The 25,813-nt window shown below is 38.9% G+C and overlaps 1 protein-coding gene across 2 annotated transcripts; it reads right to left on the bottom strand.

Annotated features, from left to right (window-relative positions):
* Positions 1-1,334: 1,334 nt before the first annotated feature.
* nup214 (nucleoporin 214) lies at positions 1,335-25,797 on the bottom strand. Of its 2 annotated transcripts, none has more exons than XM_026297003.1 (36): positions 25,630-25,797; positions 24,666-24,861; positions 24,342-24,496; positions 23,762-23,960; positions 23,605-23,675; positions 23,424-23,493; positions 23,154-23,257; positions 22,776-22,882; positions 22,610-22,676; positions 21,991-22,114; positions 19,171-19,329; positions 18,256-18,688; positions 18,011-18,147; positions 17,797-17,885; positions 16,154-16,237; positions 15,692-15,841; positions 15,211-15,369; positions 15,002-15,105; positions 14,747-14,920; positions 14,244-14,335; positions 14,071-14,154; positions 13,648-13,959; positions 13,320-13,487; positions 12,841-12,949; positions 11,376-11,439; positions 10,859-10,928; positions 10,663-10,747; positions 10,065-10,114; positions 8,450-9,979; positions 7,636-7,703; positions 7,382-7,559; positions 7,073-7,225; positions 5,963-6,134; positions 3,740-3,888; positions 3,289-3,322; positions 1,335-2,176 (listed from the first exon to the last, which is right to left on the bottom strand). In XM_026297003.1, the coding sequence occupies exons 1-36, from the start codon at positions 25,669-25,671 to the stop codon at positions 2,140-2,142; spliced, it is 5,979 nt and encodes a 1,992-aa protein (XP_026152788.1). In that variant the 5' UTR covers positions 25,672-25,797; the 3' UTR covers positions 1,335-2,139. The 2 variants fall into 2 exon arrangements, with proteins under 2 accessions (XP_026152788.1, XP_026152789.1); XM_026297004.1 differs by having other exon boundaries at positions 8,456-9,979.
* Between the last annotated feature and the right edge of the window lie 16 nt (positions 25,798-25,813).

Raw genomic sequence — 25,813 nt, 5'->3', positions numbered from 1 at the left:
AGCAGGCACAATCGGGACATTTGTTAAATTTATGGTGTAAAAAAACAAAAACAAACAAACACCAAAAAAAAAAAAAAAACACTCTCTTTAATGCTGTCATTGGGGCCAGTTGTGGAGTGGGTGCTGAAATCTCATAAGCTCATCCGCTTTAGCTGAAAGCATTACAGACTTTCGGCTCTGTAACTGTCCGTGTGCCTTTGTAATCTGCCAGTGTCCAACTGTAATTCTTTACCTCAGACATCAAATAGATCTGGTGCTGATCACACATCACCAGGGCATGACAAAAACACAAGACATATAGAATTTTGGCAGTTACTTGGTCAGTTGACAAAACCTAATCCCAGATTAAAAAGATGCAATACACACATTTGATTGGTTGATTTAAACTTTCACATGAAATCCAAAGCCAATGTCTCCAGTCTATGATGCTTATATGTTAAAGACTGCTGGAGAATGTGGATTTGACATTTCAGCAGGTGTCTACTATGGGTCACGCTATGACCCTGACATTCTCATGCCACTTCAGAGCAACCAGAACCTCTGCCACCCATTTGCTGAGAGATGTAAGATAAGGGTAGACAGAGTGACAGTGACATGCTCCAAAGCCATAAGCCGGGAATGTAATTCTGGTAACGGTGGCCACCAGTCACAACATCAGGGCTCGGACATGATCCATATAACCCCATCAGCGTTCTGTCAGCTCAGTTTAGCTCTGCATGTAAGTCGGTGAATTCCTCATTCAGGATGGAGCAATGAGCAGCATTTCAAGAAGGATTTGAAAATTATTTAGTGAAGTGTACAAATATGGCCCATGGCTAGCTGCCATGTTAAGTCTTTTTGCCACCTTGAATAAATGGTATTTGTATTAATATTCAGATTTAAATTTCTTTTCTTTGTAGGAATTCATTTTACAGGGCTGTTTAAAAAGATAGTTTAGTACAAATGTTACAATAAAATAAATGGTAAAAAAATCAAAATACTGTCTTCCTACTTTGTAAGCTAATCTGTCAATCCTATAAGGATGATGAAGGCTTTAGATGAAGTCTTGACTGTGACCAAAGCCTTTAACTAGCCACCCATCCTTCCACGTATTATTTATACCTGCTTATTCCTATTCAGGGTCGGCTGTTGACTACTGCTATTTAAATTTACTCCAAAGAATGTAAATAAGCACTCTATAAGTCACATTATGATCAGACGTTTACCTTTGTTCTCAGTATGCTTGCCAAGAAAGCCCTGAAATTGCAATACAACATAATTTACTTATTGAGCTGTTAACATGACTGTATTAACAAATTGTAACATTAGAAGAATTACCATTTAGAAAGGACAAATATTAGAGAAAAGTCATTTATTTCCATTTTTTGTGTAAAAATATACATCAAGATGGGATTTACTGCAAAAAACTGTTGCAAAGATAAAAAAGAGAAACAATTTCAATTCATTCAATTCTTTATATCTTAGTTCAAAATATTGGGTTTGTTTAATTTTTTGTACATTCTACATGGTTGTACATTTTTCACATGCAGTATCAGTCAAAAGGTTAGACACACTTCTGCATTCATTTTAATGCAGAAGTGTGTCTTTTGACTGGTAGTATGTATCAAAAGTCAAAGAGTCAAGCTTGAATAGTACTTTATATAACCATGCTGAGAACACCGTCCTCTCTAATTCCATAACAGAGAGACAATTTCAGAAGTAGCTCAAGTTTAAGAAGAAGAAGAAGAAGAAGCTCAAAACCATACAGAAACCAAGCTTTCAAATTCTGGACAGAAGGCAACATCACTCTGGAGCATGAATGTAAGGATAAAACTAAAGCATGTCTGCAAACTTAATTTAACTAGATTTCTGAAAGTGGTCATTGACCTGTTACCCCACACCAATCTATTAAGATTTAAGATGGCATAAAGTGGGAATGAAATGCATTCTGCATGCTGCTTGAAAAGTTATAATTTTTTCTATAATATAAATTTTTGGCAAAGAAAATGTATGAAAATCAGATCTAATTTACTTTATTTATCCTTTCAACCTAAATGCAACACAATGTTTCCCTGTTACTCCTCCCACTGTGTGGCACACAAAGCGTAATCACCGGATAAACTGAAGCAGTGGCATCTAACTCAGAGAGGTTTAATACAACTAGCTTCTCCACGTGGCAAATGTTTGTGAACTTGGTCTGGAAGAAGAAACCCAAAGAGACAAAGCAGAATGGGAGAGATTATTGAGTTGAGTTTCAATGCTTGAAATTATCAGAATTACCCCTTTAATGTGTGAATCAAATACACAGAACCTGATTTAAAATTCCATGTTAGGTACCAATATTTCCAAAGACACCAAATATTTCATACACAGTTACAAAAAAATGTGTATAAATTTATGTAAAAGTCCTGCACAATGTTCTATTTGATGTAATCTAACTGCATGATGGCATGAAATAGTCAAATGAATTAAAATGAAACCACGCGTACACAGTAAGGTTAATGCATGACAGCGCATGAAAGACCAGGGCTAACTATGTTTGAATTCAGTGCTTCTGTATTTCGTTGTGGCAGCGATCCATAAAACATGCTTGTGTTTGCAGGTCTGGCACAAGAACAAAACTGAGCATAACATAACTATGATGGAGGAAAGGGGAAGAAAATAAAAGGATTATTACAGCATGCAAATGTGTCCAATAGGCTAAGCCTCATGTCCACACACTCCCGCGCACGTCGGAGTACATTCCACTGGAACACACCCCGAGGAACACTGCATGCCATGTGACACACAGCAGCAAAGGGAGGGGTAAGCAGCATAGCAGATGGAGAGGTAGTGGGATTGAGGGATGAGAGAAAAGGAGATACAGCTGGATGGGAATGAAATTCTAATCACAAGGGTACAATTGATAAGAAAATGCTACTAGCACATTAAAATTGTGCAACGCCCACTTCAATGGCTGTGACTAACCACAGGGGGTTAGAATGAGCCATAGGTTCTGCATATGTATTGTTGTGCATTTTTTATTACCAGAAAACTCTCACTGTATTTTAATTGAGTGAAACAGCAATAATGCAGAACCGACTGAAGACTGACTGAATACAGAGTTGAGAAAAGATGATGAGCAGGAAATAAATGAAGGTAGATGAGGTGGTATTAAATCTGAAGGGGTCTACGGAGAGAGCAGTGTGAGCTTCAGCAGAGTTCAAACAGCACAGGCACAACGCACGGCTGCCATGGCACAACTGAGAAATGTGGTTCTGCCTACTCATTAGTTCATACACAGTTAAAACACAAAAAGGCACTACTTACTGGTTTGCAGACCCAAAGGTGTTTCCAGAGAATCCTACAAAATTGGAAAGAAAAAAAGATTAATTAGGTTGACAACACAAAACTGCGTAAAAGCCACAACAATGATGGAAACAAGCCAGAGGAATATGGCAGAAGGACAAATTTGAGTCAAGAATCCAAACTCCGACAGAAGTCACTATTAAAAAAGAGGAGTATGGCTGTCTTTTGGAAACCTACACCTTGTGCATAATCAGCACTGACAGTTTAATCACTGCAGAAGAACATGGACATGTTTGGAAGAATCTTTGCGGTTTCTGTTGCTTTGTTGTCATTATTATCCAACTGTACTGATAGTGGAAGAATTTCTTATCGACTGTGCTGTTTGGAATACTTAACTTGATGATGATAAGCAAGAGGACACTTGAAGATAATGAGGGAAGAGAAGAAAAGGCAGCAGCAGTAGTATTCTCACCTCCTGCCTGTGGCTGTTGTCCAAAGCCAGAGAAGCTGCTAGGCTGACTTCCAAACCCAGGGCCCTGTTGGGCAAGAGTCCCAAATGATGGAGTATTCTGATTGGCTAGAGCACCAAAGGATGGGGGGGCACTGGGGGCGGAGGCAAACCTTAAAAAAGAGACAATGTGATATGGTAAAACCAGAAAGTACAACCCAAATTAAAACAGCTAGAGATACTGAGTGGGGCAGGTGAGACTAAATGAGTTAAAACACACAGAGCTGGATTCCATTTAACAGACGTGCTACACTAACATTTACACTAATACATTTAGATAAAGAGAAAGAAGGGAGATGAGAGAAAGAAATTATGTAAACATGCAAGCAAGGCAGAAGGCAGATGGTGTGTGTGTGTGTAAGTTTATGTGAGGGTACTAGAGGGTTGAGAGACAGGGGTTTTACACTGTAATCCTTTCTACAGGACCCACACCCACTGACTTTCAAGGGAGAGAAAAGAGAGAAAAAGCAAAACAGTGAGAAGGGAGGAAGGGAGAGAGGGAAGACGTGAAAGAGAGAGAGACAAAAAGAGAGAGGGAGAAGGTTGGTTTAATATGCAGCATGACCCCAGACAGAGATTACTGAGGTGAATAAACTAGTCCCACACAGATTTCCATAGTTTTTTGCTCACAGTCATGCTCATTACAATCAAAACACAGGGGTTGAAAAATAATTGGAGTCTACTCAAATCATAATTTCTTCTGTAGCTAAAACAAAATTTGTTGCCTTAAAGGTAATTTGCTGGGAGATATAAAAGATGGCCCCACTCAGTGGTCTATTATATTTCATAGTACAGTATCATTTAATTTCACCCATAGTATGGCACAATTAATTTGATCAACGTTGCAATGTCAATCATCTATTACTTGAAGTTTAATCTGTAAAATGTTAATGATTCTGCAGCATTTGCATTCACAGCGAAACTGGTTACATTGGCTCAAGCGCTGCTAACTTAATCTGCCCAAACTGCAACAAACTGTTCAGTGGCAAAAGAGGCAGAAACGAAGACAAATCTTATATGTATGAGCGCGTAACAAGCTTTAAAGACTATTATTATTATATTAGTACTATTATAAAACTGCAGCAAAATAAACCAGCATCCAGAAGCCTTGAAACAGCTTTGTTTTATTGCAGCTCTATTGTCTTAATTGAATGTTTAATGTGCAGAATGAGGTCCTTCAGTCATTTTTGTGTGTTATGCTTGTGTGATGGTATAGAGACTTACAGAGAACACATATGTTCTGACTTCCAAAAAAATCAGATCCTCACTGTAGGAAGAATCCTGCTCCCCTCACTCCCCCTTAGTACTGCACAAAAAGCCTGGTGCTACTTTCAAATGTTTACCAACTAATACAACCAAGAAATAAAACAATTAGTGTAATGTGTCTGTCTAACTGTTGCTTTATGGCTTGAATTTTGGAGCATGCAATTTTTTATTTCATTATTACAATGAATTTAAAACCAAACACTTTTGGTGTGTCCACATGTATTGACAATAGGGTCGGGGTCATGTATATGAGTACACCTGTGCACATGCTGGCCATACTGCAATCGACCTGACGTAAACACTTGCCAAGATACTTTTCCCGTTTTATGAGATTCATTCATGTTAATACATGACTATTCTCATTATTACAACTTACTTTATTTTCCTTACAATGACGTTCTCTTATAATGTTAGCCCTGTACAGCTGGGAATGAGTGCAGCCTATAAGCTCACTTTGAGTAGAACACTCATTGAGTTCAGCAGCCTCTGTCTCCCATACCATTTTTCCACACAATGACTGGTGCTGCACTAAGAGGTTTGCTCCATTCAGTCCTGGTGAATCACTGATCTGACATCTATGCACAAATACTGTAGCACATGAATGTAGCTCATGAGCAAATCCTCTGCACATGTCACAGTGATGTTTCAGGAACTACTGGTGACAGATGAAGTCTATGTATGACTGCTGTTTCTCAGACCAAGCTGTGCAGGGCTCATATTAGCGAGTAGAAAGGATGTCATCCATTTGAAGTAAAACAGCTGCTAGTGATTGATGTAATAGAAAAACAGTAACAAAACCCATAAGTTCTTCAACAATAAGCAGTGCTTAATCTATGAAAGCTTTAAACTCTCTTGCTCATATCCACAAAAATTATTTCACCCTTTTTTAACCAAACTGCACTAACATAAAAGGTGTCTTACCCAAATCCTCCCATGCTGGCGGCTGCTGTTCCCTCTCCGAACACTTTACCAGCTGAGGAGCCCATGGTGCTGTTGAAGGAAGCGTTGGAGCCAAAAGATGCTGCACCACCAAATGCTGGGGAACCACCAAAAGAAGGGGGGCTTCCAAACACAGGAGCAGTGCCAAAACCACCTACAGGGGGGCAATAAATTAGATCTTATAAAAACTGTAGGAGAAAATATATGGGGAATTACATGGTCCTTGATATTACTTATATATGGAACAGATAAAGGTGAGTCTTCTATTTGAATCACAATTTCCAGTCAAAACAAAAAGTGTGATTATGATGAGTACAGTTACTACATTGTATCTTGTCTCTGCAGAACATTATTGTTTTGACAAAACACCACACTGTGGCAGCTTAATGACAGGATGAAAACATCACACCAATTCAAAACCTCTGAGGCAGGAATGGCAGAGGAGAAAGAGCGTGCTGAAATTACAGCCTAACTACCAGCATGCCCCAGTAAATAATTGATTGAGCTAATGTTACATGATTACATTCCCTGTATGCAGGCCAGTGATATGGCGTTAGTGTGCTGGGTGGCACTACTTTTCCAATGGAACGAAGAGAGCCTGGTTGACTCCTACTACTTAGTATTAGAAAAAAATTAAATTAAAGGAAGAAGGTCAATTTACAACAGATGTTTCAAATCACCAAAACCATATACAACTAACCTTAATAAAATTACTGCTTTAACTGTTATGTATAGTATTCACACTATAGTACTGTAAAAAGTATTTTAAATCTATTTAAATGACTCATTGCACTGTGACTTAGCAGCACTGACAGGTAACACTGCATTAGCAGAACTCCTGCAGGCACTGACGGAGCATCTGACTACCTCACTTTCCGCTCTGCTAGGGTGGGGATAAGGGCATTCAGTGTAGCTCAGATGATAAAGGAGAAATGAGTGATTGTGTATAGGTGCACAGGGTTTCTATCACATGCCACCACAATATCACCAAACCTGACATCACTAACCGTCTATGATGTAATACTATCAATGCTATATGGACTGAAGAACAGTAATATTACAGTAAAATAAACAATATGGAGAAAGTTCTACCTGATTTTGTTGGAGTAGAGAATGAGCCAAACCCCTGGGATGCGACACTTCCTCCTCCAGTACTGAATGTCCCACTAGATTTCTGCTCCCCAAAGGGGGTCTGTCCAAAACTAAAGGTCTTGGCACCACTATTCCCAAACAGACTGCTGGTACCTAGAGGAGAAACAGAAAAATTTATCTTTTAAGGATAGTAAAAAAGAGGATTTGTTTTTGGTACATTTGTTTCTTTTCATTAGGTTAGTAACAATATATGAACAGGGGATAGAAAACAAAGGATCAACTAAATTTTTATAGATTATGTTGGCCTACCTGTCTGAGCAGACTGGCCAAACCCCCCTGTGGCGGCAGTGGTGCCAAACGGGTTCTTGTTGGCAGCTTCCTCGGTTGGTTTGCCTCCCAGGCCACTGAAAAACCCTACACCGACAGATGTGCCTGCTACATTGGCTGAACTTGAACCAAACAGACTCCCACCAGATGATGGCTGCTGCTGGCAAAATTTAGAATTATAAGACAGCACTACAATCGTAGTTTACTCTATAAATTAAATGACATAAACTGGATACCTGTCCAAATACACTCCCACTGCTAGGTTGCTGGCCAAACACAGGGGCAGCAGAAGAACAGCCAAAAGCTGGAAGGAAAAAACATTCAAGGCAGATATTAGATGGCAGGTAGATGATGGTGCCAAGCAAATATTCTAGGCACCATTATGTAGCTTCCATTTTTCCCCAGTGCTATAAAAAGCATAAACTGACTGTGTAAGTTTTAACCTCCCCACCCCCTCATTAAGCCTGTAGACTGCAGTGCTGTGTCTGATTGCTGAGCAGATATGTTGACATCAGCTGTCCACAGATACCGACTTTCCATGTTGTGTTGGGAATTTCGAGAATCTCTGGGAATGGGACAACTCCCCTCATGCCACCCTCCTAATTTAGAGTGCCACTGCCATACCTCCAACCCTTTCAGGCTGGCAGCATACTACTGACTAACACAAATGACTAACACACCTAGCAGATCTGTTTTTTTTTTTCAGATCACTGATTTTTGAAATTGAAGGGTAAAGGTGTTTGAAAAGCCACAAACAAAATTTTGTTAGCTGAAGACCTGTTTACATATGCAGCAGCACATGTAAGACAAAAATGACTGGAGAAAAAAAAAAAAACATTTCAATTGAGCACACGTAACACAATGTAGGGACCTCTTTCCATAACTAATAATGAAGTCATAGGACTTAAATCTCCTTATTAAAGCACTGCTTCAGCAGATAAATATAACACATAAATGTTATATTTCATTACTCAGTGGAAATAAATCCATTAGCTACAAATCCTTCTCTTAATTCACCACTGAACAGTAAGAACTCAAGTGCAGACTCACATTTACCTGAGGATTGTCCAAAGCTGAATCCTGTAGATGAAGATGTGGTGGTGTTACTTCCAAACACAGACCCTTGCCCAAATGCAGAACTCTGGCCAAATGCCGGGGCTGTACTTTGTCCAAACAGCCCTGCACCAGTGCTGCTGGCTGTGTTGGCACTGCTTGTACCGAAGGAAAATGAACTCACATTGCTAGCTGTGGAAGCACCAAAAAGGCTTCCTCCTCCAGTGGTCACATTGCTAGAACTTGCTCCAAATGCCGACTGGCCAAAAGAGAAACCAGTGGATGTTCCAATGGCAGGCTGGCCAAAGCTGCTCACCTGGCCAAATACAGATTTACCAAAACTAGCTCCAGTGGATGTACCAAATCCAGCAGAGCCAAATCCTGTGGATGCTGGGGTTGAGGGGGCTGAGGAAGCTGGAGGTGCAGATGTTTGCCCAAACACAGAGCTTGCAACAGTAGTTGTACTGTTTACAACAGTAGGGGTGACAGTAGAGGCTGCAGGTGCAGCTGTGCTGATAACTGGTGAGACCCCAAGTGAATTGCTGTCTGTTGTTGCAGGAGCAGGCTGAGTAAAAATTGAACCTGGTTTTTCTGAATTGGGCACCGGAAATGCTGGTGGAGGTAACTGGGAGATGGGTGTTGCAGGAGTAGCAGCAGCTGAAGTAGGTACAGGAGCGGTGTTGATGTTGTCTCCAGTAGCTTCTATTGTGGAAGCAGTACTGGCAGTTGCTGGTGCAATTGCTTCAGTTGGGGTGGTGATGGAGGAGGGAAGGTCTGAGGTAGGGCCAGTTGTGTTCAAAGAAAGTGCAGGTGTTGGTGCTGCCATTGTTGTGGATTCTGTGGTTTCTGTGGTGGCTGTTGTGGTTTCTGTATTGGCTGCATCCCCTGCAGACTGAAGTACCACGGTGGGAATGGTGCTCTCTATGGTGGGTTTAGAAACTGGTTCTTTTTCAGGTGGCAGTGCAGGTTCTGAAGGTAGTGTGGGAGCCTTTGGTTCCTCTAAGGGGTCTGATGTTGCTGCAAGAAGACTACTAAAAGACGTAGGTAAAACTGAGGCAGTTGAGCCAGGCTGGGGAACAGAGAAGGTTGGCTTGGTATTCATTTCAGGAGGCTTGAACAAACTGCTCCCCTGGACAGAACCCTTGGACAAGTCTGCTCCTGTAGAATCTTCTGCAGACTTCTGAAGACTTGCACCAAAGCTAAACTGTGCTGTTCCCTTGCCCATTCCAAATCCACTCTCCCCAAAGGTAAAGGAGGCACCAGCAGGTTTAGTCGAATCTTTAGCTTCTTCTCCTTGGCCCACACGTAGCCCAGAGAAATTCCCAAGAGTCTCTCCTCCGACTGTCTTGGGGGCAGTTGTGGTTGAGGTGGGTTTGGCTGCTTCTCCTGATGTGTTTGAAGGCAGGGTGGGGGACATAGTCCCTAGAGCAGGGGAGGAGGACTTTGGGGTGAGGGAGAACGGTTCCTCTCCAGTCTGGCCAAACAACATCTTACCATTTCCAAAGGAAAATTTAATTGAATCCTTCACTGGAGAGACATAGGAGAAAAAAATGTTAAGGGCATGTATGTCATACTACAACCTTCTAATACCAAGCTGATGCATTGATTTTACCTTGTGGCATTCCAACTCCCTGTGTAACTGAAGCAAAACTGAAACTGGATCTGCAAAAGAAAACTTTTAAGTCACAAAAACACACAACAGTAAGGGTATCTTCTGTAATACCATGTATTTCTGGACTGATTATCTGAGTAGGATATCATTCTGAGAGGAAAGCAGATCAAATCACTGGAGTCTCTGGGGAATCTCAGAAATACAGAGCTGTGCAGAACTTTTCACCCCCACTGACAAGTGCCTCACCGGTGTGGTTAGATTATGAAGCAGGGATAAAGGTTAGATGAAATACAAGCCATGCTCTTTTTGAGAAATATATGACTAATCATAGTGTCGCAATATTTACAATGACCTACAAGAAAGGTCAAGTTAGATTGTATATAACGGATTATGTTAGCTGGTTGCTCCATATTACAATTGACTGTATATTATATAAATATTGCATATTATATATTATAATATAAATTATGCTTTATCAAGTGCAGATGAATATTTTAAACTTATATAGGAAAGTAGAGGGATTTTGACATAAATAAATACATATACAAATGATCTTTATACTTTAGAATGTTTCTTTAAGTATCATAAGCTGACTCACCCTGCAGTAAAGGAGAAACCTTTGCTGTTACTTTGCTCCACTGAGTTAGCAGAAGCTACAGCAACATCTGTTTTGGACGGCTGACCTGAATGTACACAAAGTTCATGAAGTCATTCAAAATCTCTTACAAAAGCAGCAAAGCAATATAAAATGCCAGGATTATGAAGTATTGCTCTAGACTATATATAATGCTTACCAAACACAAAGTTTGCCTGTGGGTTGGTTGTACTTTCAGTGGGCATCTTCTGGATACCCATGGTAGGATTCTGCAGAGAGTTTTATACAGACACAGACTATTATACCTTCATTCTGCAAGGCCTTAATATGGAAGACATCTATTATGTATTATGGGGTTCATTATAAAATCATTGCTTAAGTTTTTTTTGTTTTTAATTCCCTGACAGATTACAAAACCCATGCAATAAGATTTAATATTAGAGAGATAGATTAGGCATTCATATGTTTGGGTCATTCTCATTGAACTGATTTTGTGGATAGTACACAAGATTTGCAAGAAGAGTTTCCCTGTCACCCAACTGCAATTTGTAACGCTAACACGGCAGGACCCAGGGACATTTCTCACCCATGCATTTAATGGTCTGTGTTCACATGCAAAACTGTCAGCAATCTGCCAGTTTTGGCAAGTTGAGCGTTTCTTTAAAGTTGCGAGGACAGGAATACAATAACATGGATTTACTCGTTTGGATACTCACTCGTTTAGTCGGGTTGGAAGAAACTGCTGCAAAGATCTGAGCTGCTGGGTCTGGTGCTGATGAGCTGTGACAGCAAAAGAGGGAGAGATGTTTGTTTTACTCTGTCCACATGAAGCAAACATAAGAACTGCAATTTTAGCAAAAAATATGTGTTTATTTAATAACATGAGGTGTCATCCAAAAACCTGCTAAATTCTGCCTGTGTAAAGCTAGACAAAAATTTTCCAGACTTTCATAATTCCTTAAAAGCATATACGTATATTTTAGATTTTGTTATAGTAAAATATCAATATTGGATCTATATTTATATTGGACTGAATTGTTAAAAGAGAGTACAGTGTGTTTGTGTATAAAAAAAAAAAAAATTAGATCACCTTAGAAAAAGCATAAAAGGAAAATAAAAGGATAAACTGTAAAAAATGAAAACCATTGTTCAGTGGCCACACAGTTCACACAGTACAATTTTGTTTTGACTTCATTCTCCAGCACATTCACTTCTAAATGAAACAAACTTCATAAAAGTTAAGGTTATAGTGGTGACTTTCAGTCATGTACCTTTTTTTATACATGACCCTCCAAGGGTAAAAAAGGGCTTTCATACACTAAAACAAGCATGCAGCAGTTTAGCATCTTAGTCACTATTTCATTTAAAGTCTAGTAAGATGTAGGAGAACCAAAAAACAAAAAATAGAGTTGTTAATTACATACTGAACTGTATGTGGCATACACAATGCTACATATTGTAAATTAGCTTAAGGAAGGTTAAGAGAGAAAAAAAAATAAGAATGAAAATATGATATTCAATTTAAAAAAAAAAAAAAAAACACGATTATAATGAGATTACTGAAGAGGTATGTTGAAACAAGTTGGAATGACATCCCTCACCAGTTGTGCACTAAGATTAGATAGTCAGTGGTGTGATAAATCCATACTGAGTGGAGACATGTAAAACAAACACTGGACCCCTTGAGGACTCACAGTGACAGACCGTCTAACTACAGTATCCAAGTGTCAATGACTATATCCAAGTGAATACTGTCATGTTCTAACACCATAAATATAACATGCCTATTATTAAATTGTAAACAGGTCAGATTCCCATGGGAACATTTTTAAAACATGAAGACTCCATTACACTTTATTGAAATGCATAAAAATCTATTTGTTGGAGCCTGAGCCTACATATATCATGGAATTGTTTACACAGTTATTCAACTGCTTCATAAACAGTAAAATCTGTAATGTCTATCTGCAGGTATTTCAAAATTGGTCCTAATGCCCTTGTATTGGATAATGAACTACTGGTTCTTTAGCTGCTAATTTTTCAGATTTATCAATGTAATCCTGTTTCAATAATATGAAATAATTAAAGAAAATGATTCTAGCTATTAAAAGCAGAGATGGTCATTCACTGATAGAACTTTGAAAGAATAATTCAAAATAACCTGTCATTTTTTAGCTTTACCTGATGATACTGGAAACCGACACAGAAGGTACTTTGTCCTTGAGTTCCTGAACATTGACCACCTGAGGTACAGTCTTCAAAGTGGACTCTGTCAGGGATGCACTGACCACTGAAATGCACAGATATGCATTTATGAGCAAGTCATAGATACAATCATGCTTATATATAAAAAAAAAAAAAGAGAAGTTGTAATTGAATGAACTGAACTGTAAGCTTTGACTGACACAGAAACTTAGTGTTTGAAAGTGACTCAGATTTGATGTCAGATATGAAGCTGTCATTGTTACATTATTTGTTCTGTGTGTCTGTGTCTCCCCCTGGTGAATTACAGTGGGTGTAGCAACACAGTACAAAACGCTTCTTACAAATGCGTTGTCCTTGACAATGTAACAGATCCTCATTTCCATTTAAAAATCAAGGAATAAATATTTCTTTTCAATTGCTGAGAAGGGCTGGAGGTTGTTGCATGTTCTTACTACCTGTCTTCTGATTGGCCATTTGTCTGCGTAGAGCAGCAGTGGCCGCAGCCTGCTGGGGAGAGACGGTGACAGGTATGGCCCTCTCAGTTGGTGGGGCTCCATGTTTTACTGTCTTTGTAGCAAGAGCAGTGCTTTCAGCCCCACTGAGGTTGATCTTATTGGTAGGAACTGAAACATCAACAGAGCAAGGAATATTTAGGAAACTGATGTCGTCTACTAGTGTTTAGCAGCTGCACTCTGTATTACATAGGCTTTAAAAGCCAAAATGCTGCATGTTGCACTATCACTTTGGGGAATCTTATAACAATAATTGGTATGAATAACTTACTAGGATTGACAATGGGACTGAGTCCAAAGCCAACACCCTGTACTGACTGATTTTTGGTTAAAGGGGTGGACTGAATGGCTCCAAAGCCTGGCTGGATAGAAGGGGTCCTCACGACTGTGGGGTGACGGGGGGTGGACAATGCTGGTATGGGTATGACGGGCATGGGAAGAGGTTGTGGCGGTAGCTCCTCATCCTCTAGATCCAAGTGACTCTGATGAGGGTCCAGTGACTGGGACAGGGAGGAGGTAGAGCTTACATCATCCAAGTCCTCATAGTATTTAGGTGACAGGAAGGCTGAGCGAGACAGGTTGGCTGGAAGAGAACACACAGGAAACATCTAAATAATAACTGCAATATATAATATCTTTTCTTTGAGTCTGTTAAAAAGCTAAAACACTTCCTATATTATTCTGAGATGTGTACCTGGTGCAGTTGAGCGGACAGGAGGCATCTGCCCCTTTGAGAGGAAGTTACGGAGTTGGGACTGTTTCCCTGGTGATATCTTGACTATTGGAGAAAAGTGTAGTTAATATTTGTTGAAACAGAAAATTTCTCTTCTTTATTATTTTATATCAAGAATACAGAAAGATTAATACCTGGAGACTTGGATTTGCTCTTAGGAGGGGTAGTGTCCAGTCTGGTTTTCAGGAGTGCATCCCTTAAACTCTGAAGCTCACTTTCTAAATTTCTTAATGTCAAAAACCACAGAAACAACATTTTAAGATATAAACAAAAACACTTATTCTACTAGCTATTTACAGTGTGCCAACACACATACTTAGAAATTAATGTTAATATCATCTAATGGCAGGGCACTGAAAGAAATGAATCCAATTAATGTGCCATCCATGGACTATTGCTTTGCTATTGTTATTATTATATTGATAACCATTATGTTGTCCACATATGAAAAAAAAACATAAGCTGCTAAAGTTGAATTCCTTTAATTGTAATTCAAAATTTGCTCTGGATACCAACTGTGGGCCATTTACATCTTTGACGCCCAAATCTACTCCCCTCACTCTCCCTTCCCACATTTTTTTTTTTATTTTGAATCTACAAAATGTAACACTCATTCAACTTTGTTTTCCAGTCATACCCTGTAGTTGCTGCAGCAGTAGTGTGGTTTAGAGTTGGAGTTGTAGTTTTGTAGAGCTGCAGTGACGTGAGTTCTTTAACCAACTGGTCCAGTCTGTTTTTTTGCTGGTTGATGATGTGCAGGTTATTGGCCAGTGTGGTGAACAGTCCCTCACGTCCTGGCACAACCATGTGTCTGTGATTGACAGATTTATTTGAATAAAATCATCAAGCAAAAATATCTTCAGCATCAAATAGTTTTATCTTTTATATTTACTTCTGCTTTTTCTTCTTTTCCAGGTGTTTCTCCCATTCCACATCCAGTACATCATTGACATCTTCCACAGCAAACATAACGTACTGGTAAAGTCTGCGAATCTCCTGAATGAAAGGAAAAAAACAAGAGGAACAAATTGTGAGGAGTTTGTAGATGATTCACTTAAAGGCTTTACCAAAAGTACATCACTATTTGTATTCTGTGGTCACCTTAAGCTGTTCCTCACTGCGTGGGTCCAGAGGTTTTTTGTACAACAGCTGTCTGTAATTTCTGTCTCTGCTCAGCTCACTCCGGGCCTTAGCTTCCTCAGCCCCAGCAAACCCTTCCAGTAAGGTGGTTTTCAGTGTGCCAATGTCCCCATGGAGAGACTGCAAATCAGCAAACAAAAATTATGGAAAACAATAGCTCTGCTATAAAACATATCAGAAGAATACCATAAAGGGAAAAAAAAACATGTATGACAGAGCTGTTGTGGAGAAAAACAAAAATAATAAATGTTAAAAAACTATAAAAAGCAACAAGAGGGAAAGCTATATACACATATGTTTTTACTTATCACAACACTAATTTTGATCTTCTGAGACTGGGGACAGCAGTCCACATATGGATGGTGACTGCGATATTGCCACAGAGGCTGGTTAAGCCCAAGAAATATCTCAGTGTATTTTGGTTTTTCAACCTTGGTGTTACCTCAGTAGTTTCTTTGATCTCCAGGGTGAAAATGTGGAGATCCTCTGACTCCTTCCTCAACTCCTTCATCTCCTCATTAGTGCCAATCTTGAAGTCAGCTCTTGCACTTCGTGCCTTAAGGTCATCTAACTCCTTCTGGAAGTGTGCAATCTGAAGAGGCCACAGACATGCACAATTATGGGAAACAATTGGAAGAAAAGTCATTCAAACTTATGTTAACAATTGGTGTACATGGCATATTATCTTCATATTGACCAGGATGTATATGTATATACAGTTGCATACTAGCAAGTTATGTACTATTAAATTCTTAAGACAAACTTAATAAGGAAAGCTGCAGTGTGGAGTTATGAATCACAAGTATCTAGCAAGTACCTCACCCCATTTGGTTTGTATAGGAGGCACTGACTTTTCCAGTTAAATGTTCGCACTGAATCATAACGGCTGGATGATGTGTCTTACCTCCTCCAAAATACCAGCCATAATAGGATCTGAGTCTTTCTTTTGCTGCAGCTGCTTCTCTAGGGCCTTCATACTAACAGTAGCCTGCATTGGGAAGCGATAAAGTACATCAAAACCTAATATTCAAATTTGGTTAAAGCACACACAAAAGCCATATAAGTAAGTCCAAAAACAAAGAGAAGGGCTACTGATAACTGAAGCAACCACTACCAGTACAGTCCTATAGTGGTAGCAGTTTAATTTCATTACAGTTAACTCATTCACTTTATATACAAATTTTAACTCATTCACTATTTTGTTAGATCTGTTTCAATACAAATATAATGCTATTGGTGAAGTACTATCTTTAAGGTATTGTTATTATATCCATTTTGTAATTGATTTGTTATCTGCTAATTTACCGTATTTTCCAGACTATAAGTTGCACTTTATTTACTCCTCTGGCTTATTCTGCAACATATGTGTGTATATTTACAGTCATTTTGTCAAGTAGTCAATAACGTTAGATGGCACTCTTGGCTCAGTTGAAGATAATATTGTACCGCTGAAGAAGTAAAAACGTTTCTGTTCACACTATACTACAACTCCTAGTGTAACACAAGTGCAAATGCCACCCAAGGAAAGAGCTATACTGCAGACTTCAAAGTGCAGGTAATGAAGTCTGCAGCTGAAACAAAGTTTGGAGTGAGTGTCGACATTCAGACAATCTGAGAGATGAGGTGGAGACGCTGTTTCATCTCCCCCCAGCCTGATATTGGCGTAGTTGATTAATGTTAATTGAGACGGATGAGTGAATTTCTTAATGCACTTCTGCTTGTTGTTATGCCTATTCTACATTCTTCATAGGCTAATTTAGACTATAATTACTATAATTCGAAATGCGACTTATATATGTTTTTTTTATGTTCAACAAAGTTGTTTTTGCTAAAACTGACTTATACTCCAGTGCAACTTGTAGCCCGTACCTGTACTTCATTTTTTGTATTGGTTTATTGCTAGCCAGTCTAACAATTATTCTAGCAGAAAGTAACATGGCTGCTGACGTAACTGGCTAACTGAATGTTTTGTTTCATTTTACTCTTTCCTTTTAATTGTGTAAATATTTACATGAAAAAATACTGTATTGTTCTTTCTATGGGGACTTAATTTTCTTTTAATTGTGATACACAGTTTCCCCAGTAAGATGTCTAGAAGAAATAAATGCAGCTCATTTAATACAAAGAGGAATCCAGTTTCCCTGACCCTATTTGTAATAGTTCATGTTTATAATACCTCTGGTCTCAACTTTTATTCATTACCTTTTTCTAAACTGCAATCATTATCATTGCTTTTGTTTTATCTACTATTGTTTCCACAATTTCACAGTTACTTCTTTTAAAACTTCAAGGACCAACAATTTTCTTCAACCTTAACTGAAACTTTATCTCACCGTGTAACTACACACATACTGAGGGGCAGAAATTTTTCACCTTTAGTATTCTCCACATAAAATATTTAACATGTAAGCCAAAGTGCAATGAAACAGGTTAAGATAAATAAAGAAGGCATGCAGACAATGCAAACAGAGGCTATGTGCCTTCATCGTCTCTATATATGACATTTTAGCTTCAGGCATTATTCATGACATTGACATTAATTAGGACCTGTGGTGTTTGGACACGGCCCTGGGCAGCAGGAGCAGGTTTCTGAATGACAGTGGCTGGTGTGCTGGTTTGAACCGGGCGCACTGGGGCTGAAGCACAAACAACAATAATGGAATTACAACCTCAAGCTTTATAGAATTTTGGACTAAAGAAAAAGATTGACAAAACTTTGCAACATTTAACAGCCAATCTCATCAAAATCAAACTTTCTTACTTAATACAGCTGGTGTCTTAGTAGCAGAGAGTGAAGGGGTGGTCAAACTATTGGTATTGGACACAACAGTTTTGGGCAGTGAGGAACCAAAGGAGAAAGGCTGTGAGGCTGATGCTTGAGTCTCTACAGCTGAAAACCTTTAAGAGAGATATTAAAGATTTCTATACATATACATAATATAGATATATTTGTATGTAAATATACAAGCCTCAGTCAGAATACCCTAATATATGAAAGTGCAGTACCTCTCATTTAGATTCAGCTTCACTGTAGGTGGGGAGGCAGTGACAGGATTCTGTGGTGGTGGAGCTGGAGCTGGGGCTGGGGCTGGCACTGGTTTGATGGAAGGGGTGCTGAAAGAAAATGCTGAAGATGCCAAGGGATTGTCAGAGAGAGGTTTGGTGGCAAAGGAAAAGCCTGAGGATCCTGAGCCAAAAGGTGTGGATCCCCCCAAGGAGAAAGCTGAAGATGTGGTGGAACCCGTAGCTGGGACTGAGAAAGTAAAGCCTGATGATGACACAGGAGCTGTAGAAACAATGTTGAATGGGGGAGCGGAGGAAGAAGCAGCAGGGGCTGGAGGAGTGGAGGCAGCTGCTGTAGAAAGACTGAGGTTTGGGAATGCAGCTGGGACAGACAGGATGGAGGCAGCAGTTTTGGGTGGTTTCACTGCAACAGGATCTGTGATAAATAAAAATAAATTTGTTTTCATTTAATCTCATCGCATGTTGGCCAAAGTTTCTCTTTAAAAACAGGTTCATTCTGAAAGCACATGAATTAGTATTAGAGAGAAGGACAATCACAGTTAGATTCTCACTGCCACATTTCTGGTCGACTTTAAAGGAGTTGGCACAAATGCTGTCAAGCATCTTTTTAAATAAAGTTGACTGGAGGAAAATGCTAAATTTCTAGTTTCATGGAAAAGAGCTTAATCAAAGCTCCATGCATGACTATAACAGCTGCTTTCATTCAATACCTTTATGTTAAAAAAAGAAGAGAGAAATTGGATGATAGCAAATTTCACACTTCAAAATGATCCTTTAGAAACAATTAGATTTAGGTCAACGGTTCAAACTGCAATAGATGATTATCACCATATATATCAACATATACAGTATCATTTCAATATATGCCACGTCAACATTTTGCACAGCTTTTCTTACCTGCTTTGGGCACTCTCTCCCCCTCCAAAGAGAGGAGGGTGGGAGGTGAGACCAGTTGCTTAACCCCAGGATTTAGGTTGAGCAGAGCAAATGGGCAAAGTAATCCCTCCGTGGATAGAATTAGCATAGTGGGTGCTGGGGGTAAGGTCTTCTCATCAGCTTTGAAAGGGTGAAAAAATGGAATACAAAGACATTCAGACAGAGAAACTAAACATATCAAGCACAAACTGTCACCCACACACATACACAGTCCGTGTTCCTCCACCCCCATTTCCTCCCTGTCAGACACATTTTGCTGTCTTAAGCAGATTGGAGAGCTACAGGGAACTGCATACATCTCTCATAGGAAACTTTATAAGTCTATTAATTGAGATCCCAATGCAAGTGCAATTTAATTGGGTAGAAACAGCCTTTAAGGGGAAACTAGTGTTCTGCACAGCTCTGTTTTCAGCTTTTACTACTGCACAAGGAAAACAAATGGGAAAGGCAAGTGCTGTCTGCTCTATGCTTGCTCTGTTCATAATGATAAAATACTGTTTGTCACATTAATCATTAAAGGGTTTGTAACATTGGAGTACAAAAACTGTAAGTTAGTGCTGTATTTATCCCACTGACCATGGCTCATTCCAGCCTCTGGTGTGTAAAATAAGCAACCAGTGTTTGGTTGAAAAGGGAACACTATAGTCATGTACAAAGACAACTGTCCTAAGATGTCTCATTCGATAAAATGTGGTCCAACACTCCTCTCCTTGCCAAACCTCTGAACTTTTTCCTGCTCTGTACACCCACTCTCAGAAATCAAGCAGTGCACTGTGGGCTGTAGACAAAAATGGCAAATCCAGTGCAAACTGTGTGTGCACGCCCCAAATTAAAGATGCATTAGTCACAGTTGATGCTAGCCAGTTCAAATACATCAGCAAAGTACGCCCAACACTTCCATCTTCTTTGTTCTCTCTATAACCGTGTCACATAACTAAACTATTTTTCAGCAGTCATTGCACTTCCCAATGTTTGATGATGCAATTCTATATTATCACATCTATTCCATCTACTATATATTCATTCTTTGCACTGCAAGTATGTTTGTTATTTGACAGTATATTAGTATTTAGTTGTATACACAAATTCAAACCAACACTTTATCTTCTATAGACAAACAAAAATGCAATTACATATTAAATATACATATAAAAAGGCAGACATAACATATATGTACAAACATACAATATTCAAGCAAAAAGCAAGTATTATAAAAGTATTATTTTTGGAGAATTAAATTATAGGCTCTCCACAAAATAAGCAGGCAATTCAGAGAACAAAAATACAAAATACAGCAATTAATGTTAATCTCAGTTCTATAACTATAGCCTGAAAGGTAGTGAGATGCAAAGAGACAGAGGGTGAAAGAGAGAGTAAACAGAAGCGAAAGGCACAAGGTAAACCTCATCAGCATTCTGCGAAAGGATTGTCTGGGCTTTGTTGTTTGTTGTGGTCCTCTAGCTTGTCTAAGCCATTTTAATGAGTGCATTTTTCTCCTCAGATAACACTCGTTACTTTCCTTTCACTTTCCCTATCTAATGTCTCACTTCAGATAAAGGTTTTGATCAGACTACAATCATGTCAAAATGTTGCTCGAATAGCATTATTTCTCCTGATGGGAAGCGAGTTCTTAGAGTAAGCATGGTGAGATGTGACTAGACAGCAGCAGCAGCTCTACGTGAATGTCTGGCAGACTGGGCCAGTTAAGATAAAACAGTGTACTGAGACGGTTGCTTATCACTATTCTTTACACATGCTGCAACAGAGCACTGCAGTGCCTGCTGTATGCACAAAGAACCCTGATACATTTCAGCTTCATCTGATCATTATGGAAGTGTTGAACAAAGTTTTGAATCTTAAAGACAACAGAATTTAGTGAATGCGATAACACTAATTATTATGATATTAAAATCAACATAAATATCCCAGATCCCCCTTTGTTGTTCTTCCATTAGTGAAGACCTTTAATATTCTTCCTCAGAACAGTACACCACAGAAGTCAGGTCTTTGCAGGCAACAGTGCTTTAAAGTAAAACATATATCTTACCAGTATTTGTATGACATATTGTAAGCATTCATTAAAAGAGGCTTATCAGGGTGGGTGGTTTTGCTGGTGGCAGATGGTGTACAATCCTGCCTAAACTGGTTTGATTTTCTCCACACTGTCATTTAACCAATTTTCTGAAAGATGTGTGTATTCAGAGAGCGTCACTGTAGACACACTACACAATTTCTGATTAATAACACTGAAAATAAAAGGTCATATGCAAAAAACACATAAATGGCAATTCCAAATGGAGGTGTGATTTTTATTTTTTGTTGGATTGTGGCTACAAACAGTGTGGGGAATATTTAAAATCTTAGAACAGACTGTACAATGACAACATGTGAGATTTTCATATCACACTAGGGATCATACACAGCCTATATGTTGTAATAAATATTCAGATGATTACATCTGTTTTGGGGCTTAAAAGGCAAGAACTCAAGGTATTTCTCCACAGTGTAGCATCACCATAAAGCAGTCCAGCTCACTGATTCGAAACACTGTTTAAAGAAATGTTGCAGCAAGAACAAAAAAAAAAACAACAAAAAAACAACAAAAAAAAAAACACTAAATTGATGTATACGGAGTTAAGCATCAACACAAAGGTGTTTAAAGGTGCTGTGGCAGAACTTACAGCAGTACAACAATACTTTCCAACTGAGTACCATATTTGAGACCTAGGCTGGCACAAATTAATTTAACATTCAACAACAAATCTGGTCAGAGGCACTTACTGATATGGATCTCCTGCTGGCTGGTGTAGTCTATAGCTAAGCCAAGGGGTAGAGTGTCGTCATTTGTCTCAGTCACTGGAAGCTCAGCCCGACTTGCATCTTCCAGCATCCAAAGTTCCCAAATCTAAAAGACAACAATTAGTTATCATTACAGCCCATAGATGCTTGGTGTGTTTTCCATACAGCATACAGCAAAGCAATAAACAAACCATGGTTTAAAACCAAGTATCAGAACTTTGTGTACTTAGTTGTAGCTCTCATACTCAGTCTATTTCAGCACACACAACTCTCCACTGAACACTAAAAACACAATAGATGCCTAATGCAGTAATTAAAAATCTTGAACACATATACAAGCTGGCTTGTCATCACCTGATATTGTGAAGTATTACACTTTTTGACTGTAGATGAAAAAGAACTTAGATGAGCTTAGATGTAGATGATTTTAAAGTAAAGTGAATGAGTAGAACTCAGGTTTTTCTTTCAGAACACTATAGTTGAGTTTTCCACTGGAAATAAAAAGTAGGAAGTCCATCATGGTAAGATACAACTTTTATATTAATCGGTATACAAACTGTATGTCATTTAATCATTTTCAGCTCGTCACTTAATTAGCTACCTTGTCATCCTGTCTGGCTATGATGCTGACCTCAATCGAAGCTGCTGACGCTGCAAACACAAGTTCCCTGGATTTGAAAAATGAATTAATTAATCACAGAGAAATCAAAAAAATCACAAGAGTGAAAATCGTTTTGGCTCCCTACATCCCCTTGAGTCATCCTTACCAGTCCTCTATGTAGCTAAGGAAGTAGTGGTGTTGTCGCTCAGTGCAGTTGCCATATACGGTATCACTAAAGTTCAGATACTTTGTCTCCAGCTTCTCATCCTTTTTCTGCAAAAGTAAATAACATTAAAAATACTTTTTACATTAAGTAGCTCTATGAAACAACAGTAAAAGCCTTACATGGCCTAGCAGTCACTAACACAAAGTATCCTAGTCAAATAACTTGCATTGTCAACTGCAGTAGATGCCTTCACATAATAGGGACGCGCATTTCAAAGGAAAATTTTATTCATTATTTGCAAATAACTATTTAACAACTATTCAAATAGCACCAAGATCAAATGTTAGATTGAATTAAATGGATGAACGGCATACTCACAGGAAGGGAGATCAACACTAGATCAGGCGGGGTCTCAAGAGACCCATCTGCAGCAGCGTATACCACTGCAAACACGTAGGTTTTCAGCCACAGCACATCTAGAACTGTGAAAGACAAGTAAAAAGTCATTAGCTATAAATAACATTTACGAGATAAAAAAAATATATATAAATACATATATATCTGATGCTGCCGTCAATAATGTCTCCAGCTCAGTAAATGACATCACCGATGACATTTATTTTACAAGCACAGGAGTTACCACCTTACCTTTGACAGGCTCATCAGATGCTGATGGGTAGAAGGGTGGACACTGGATAACTTTCTTCTCTTCAAGTGCCTTTTGAACAAAGGAGGATATCAATTATTCACTGTCACTCACTGGATTCTGTAGATCACAGGGAGCAATACATTTTTTGTTTTTAATTACAATGAATTACGATTCACTCACTGGGGTATACTGGCTGACTGTGGCATTCATTTTTCCTGCAGCAACCTGTTTTCCTTTTGGACTCCAGCAAACTGTGTGAAACAAAGCACATGAACTATAGTACACTTAAGTCAAGATGAAGATAATTGAGTACATGTAAAGTCACTATTATACTCACTGCATGTGATGCCACTTGATGCAGGCAGCCCAGCCTGCACTTTCACACTGTCAGTAATTTCCAAAATGATCATACTTCCATCAGACATACAGGCAGCCAAAGTAGATGACTGAGCAGGATTCCACTTCAGGTCCTGAACTATAGTACCAGAAGACACAGCTGGCTGCAGTGATGCAAAAGGTAACTTGTGTGGTCTTGCCTGGAAAAGCAAAAGATTTTTAAATTCTGACATAATTGGACAGCTGATAGCGTGATACCTTGGTAAGCATTAGAATTAAAATGACATTTGTGAATAGAGAAATCTTGCTTTTTTTTTTTTTTTACAAAGATGATTTCATTACATGCAACACAACCTTCTAATATTAAAAGTATTAGTGAAAGCCCAAATGCAGTTTATAAAGAGGTTTCTAAACAGTGTATTTCTAAAGGTCAAAATACCAAACAAATGTATGAAGATTTAGGGTAAATCTAAAAAATAACTTCCTGCTGCAATTCTGGGTTGTCTTCATATTAGATGTATCTGTGAGTCTGCCACTGCAAAGATGCTTGTATTATACACTTATGCATTAGGTAAACTGACCTGATTCATGAAGGTGCGAACATCATAGAAAGTGAGGGACAACCCCGTCTCTTCAGACATGCCACACACTGACAAAGTAAGTTCATCACAACTTAGAGCCAAGTGGTGAAGAACCACTTCGACAGTCACCTCCGCCAATGCTGCAATGCCATCGACTACAACAAAGAGGAAAATTGGCTGAACTGTGAGTATGAGACATGATAAATCAGAATTAGCTGATTCTGATTCTAAATGAAGTGGGAGCTGCACTAATAGTGAATGACATGCCAATGCAGTGAAAAACTGAACGAATAAGTATTCAAACCTCTGTGGTCATATTCATACCTATTTCGTTGGAGTTACCATCAACTTTATTGGCAGCCAGAATATCTAGAGTTGAATAAACTTTGAATGTTCTGTCGAGCCCAACAAAAGTTAAACCAAACTTATTTGAGATGGTAAGAAGACTAGATCTTTCTTTTGGTAAATCCTCAGTAGGCTCAAACACTCTTGCTTTCTTCATCTGCCGAAACTGAAAGTCCTACAACACAAAAACAAGAAGTGTTTAAGTTACTTCATAATGATCAGTCATTGGTGGCAGAATAATGTCAATCCAGTTCGGTAGCTCCGTCTGGGAAAATAAATAAGTAAATAAACAATAATAAACTATAAACTTGCCTGACAACCAGACTGGTGCGTTTATAACATCATTGGTTTTCTTTACTTGTATGACACTTAAGGTTGCATAAAGCATTTTACTAAGTTAGCTAATATCAACAGCACAGTTTTGCAGACCCTCAAATCCAAAGTTAAATCTTCGGCGAAGGCTTAAGTCACCTCCCCCACGACCATGTCGCGTTAGCTAATAATGCTAATGTGTTTTAGTAACGCTACAGCAAAATGTCCAGAAGAGGACAAGCATTTGATTAACGTTACATTATTGCACACACTGCTGCTAATTCCGTAAAGCTCAGACAATATTCACCTCACAAGAACCACGCAGCTAGGTAGTTAAATGTATATGCTAATAGCTAGCTACTATGCTAGCAGCCGAACAACCACAGCTAAAGAAAATACATGTAAGAGTTTTTTTCTTGTAAGACTAAAAGTGTTGCTTCAGTCTGTTAACGTTTAATTATCTAATGTCTAGTTGCCCAACTACGCTTGACTAAACAGAAAAGCCGAGCATAACCAGCCAGCTAACAAGCTAAGCTAGCCAGAAAGACTGAAGATGCACTGACGCTGTGCTAGCAAACATTAGCTTTGACGTGCTAACCTGTCAACAGAAGCTGTGGTTCACAGAGCCTACCTTCATTTCCCTCTCAGGAGGGGAGTCTGTGTCCTCGCTCATGATGAAGGGCAGAAATTGTTGCTCTTTCAGACGAGCTGTTTTATTAATTTATTCCTTCGTAGTGAGTATCTGAGAGAAATTTCTGCTGAGCCACATTAATTTGTGAGACGCGCTGAACACACGCCGCGCGATTTACAATGAC

Source organism: Mastacembelus armatus, chromosome 12 (assembly GCF_900324485.2).
Source record: "Mastacembelus armatus chromosome 12, fMasArm1.2, whole genome shotgun sequence".
NCBI classification, from domain to species: Eukaryota; Metazoa; Chordata; class Actinopteri; order Synbranchiformes; family Mastacembelidae; genus Mastacembelus; species Mastacembelus armatus.
The sequence above is the reverse complement of the archived record's forward strand: the minus strand, read 5'-3'. Positions and strand labels throughout refer to the sequence as shown.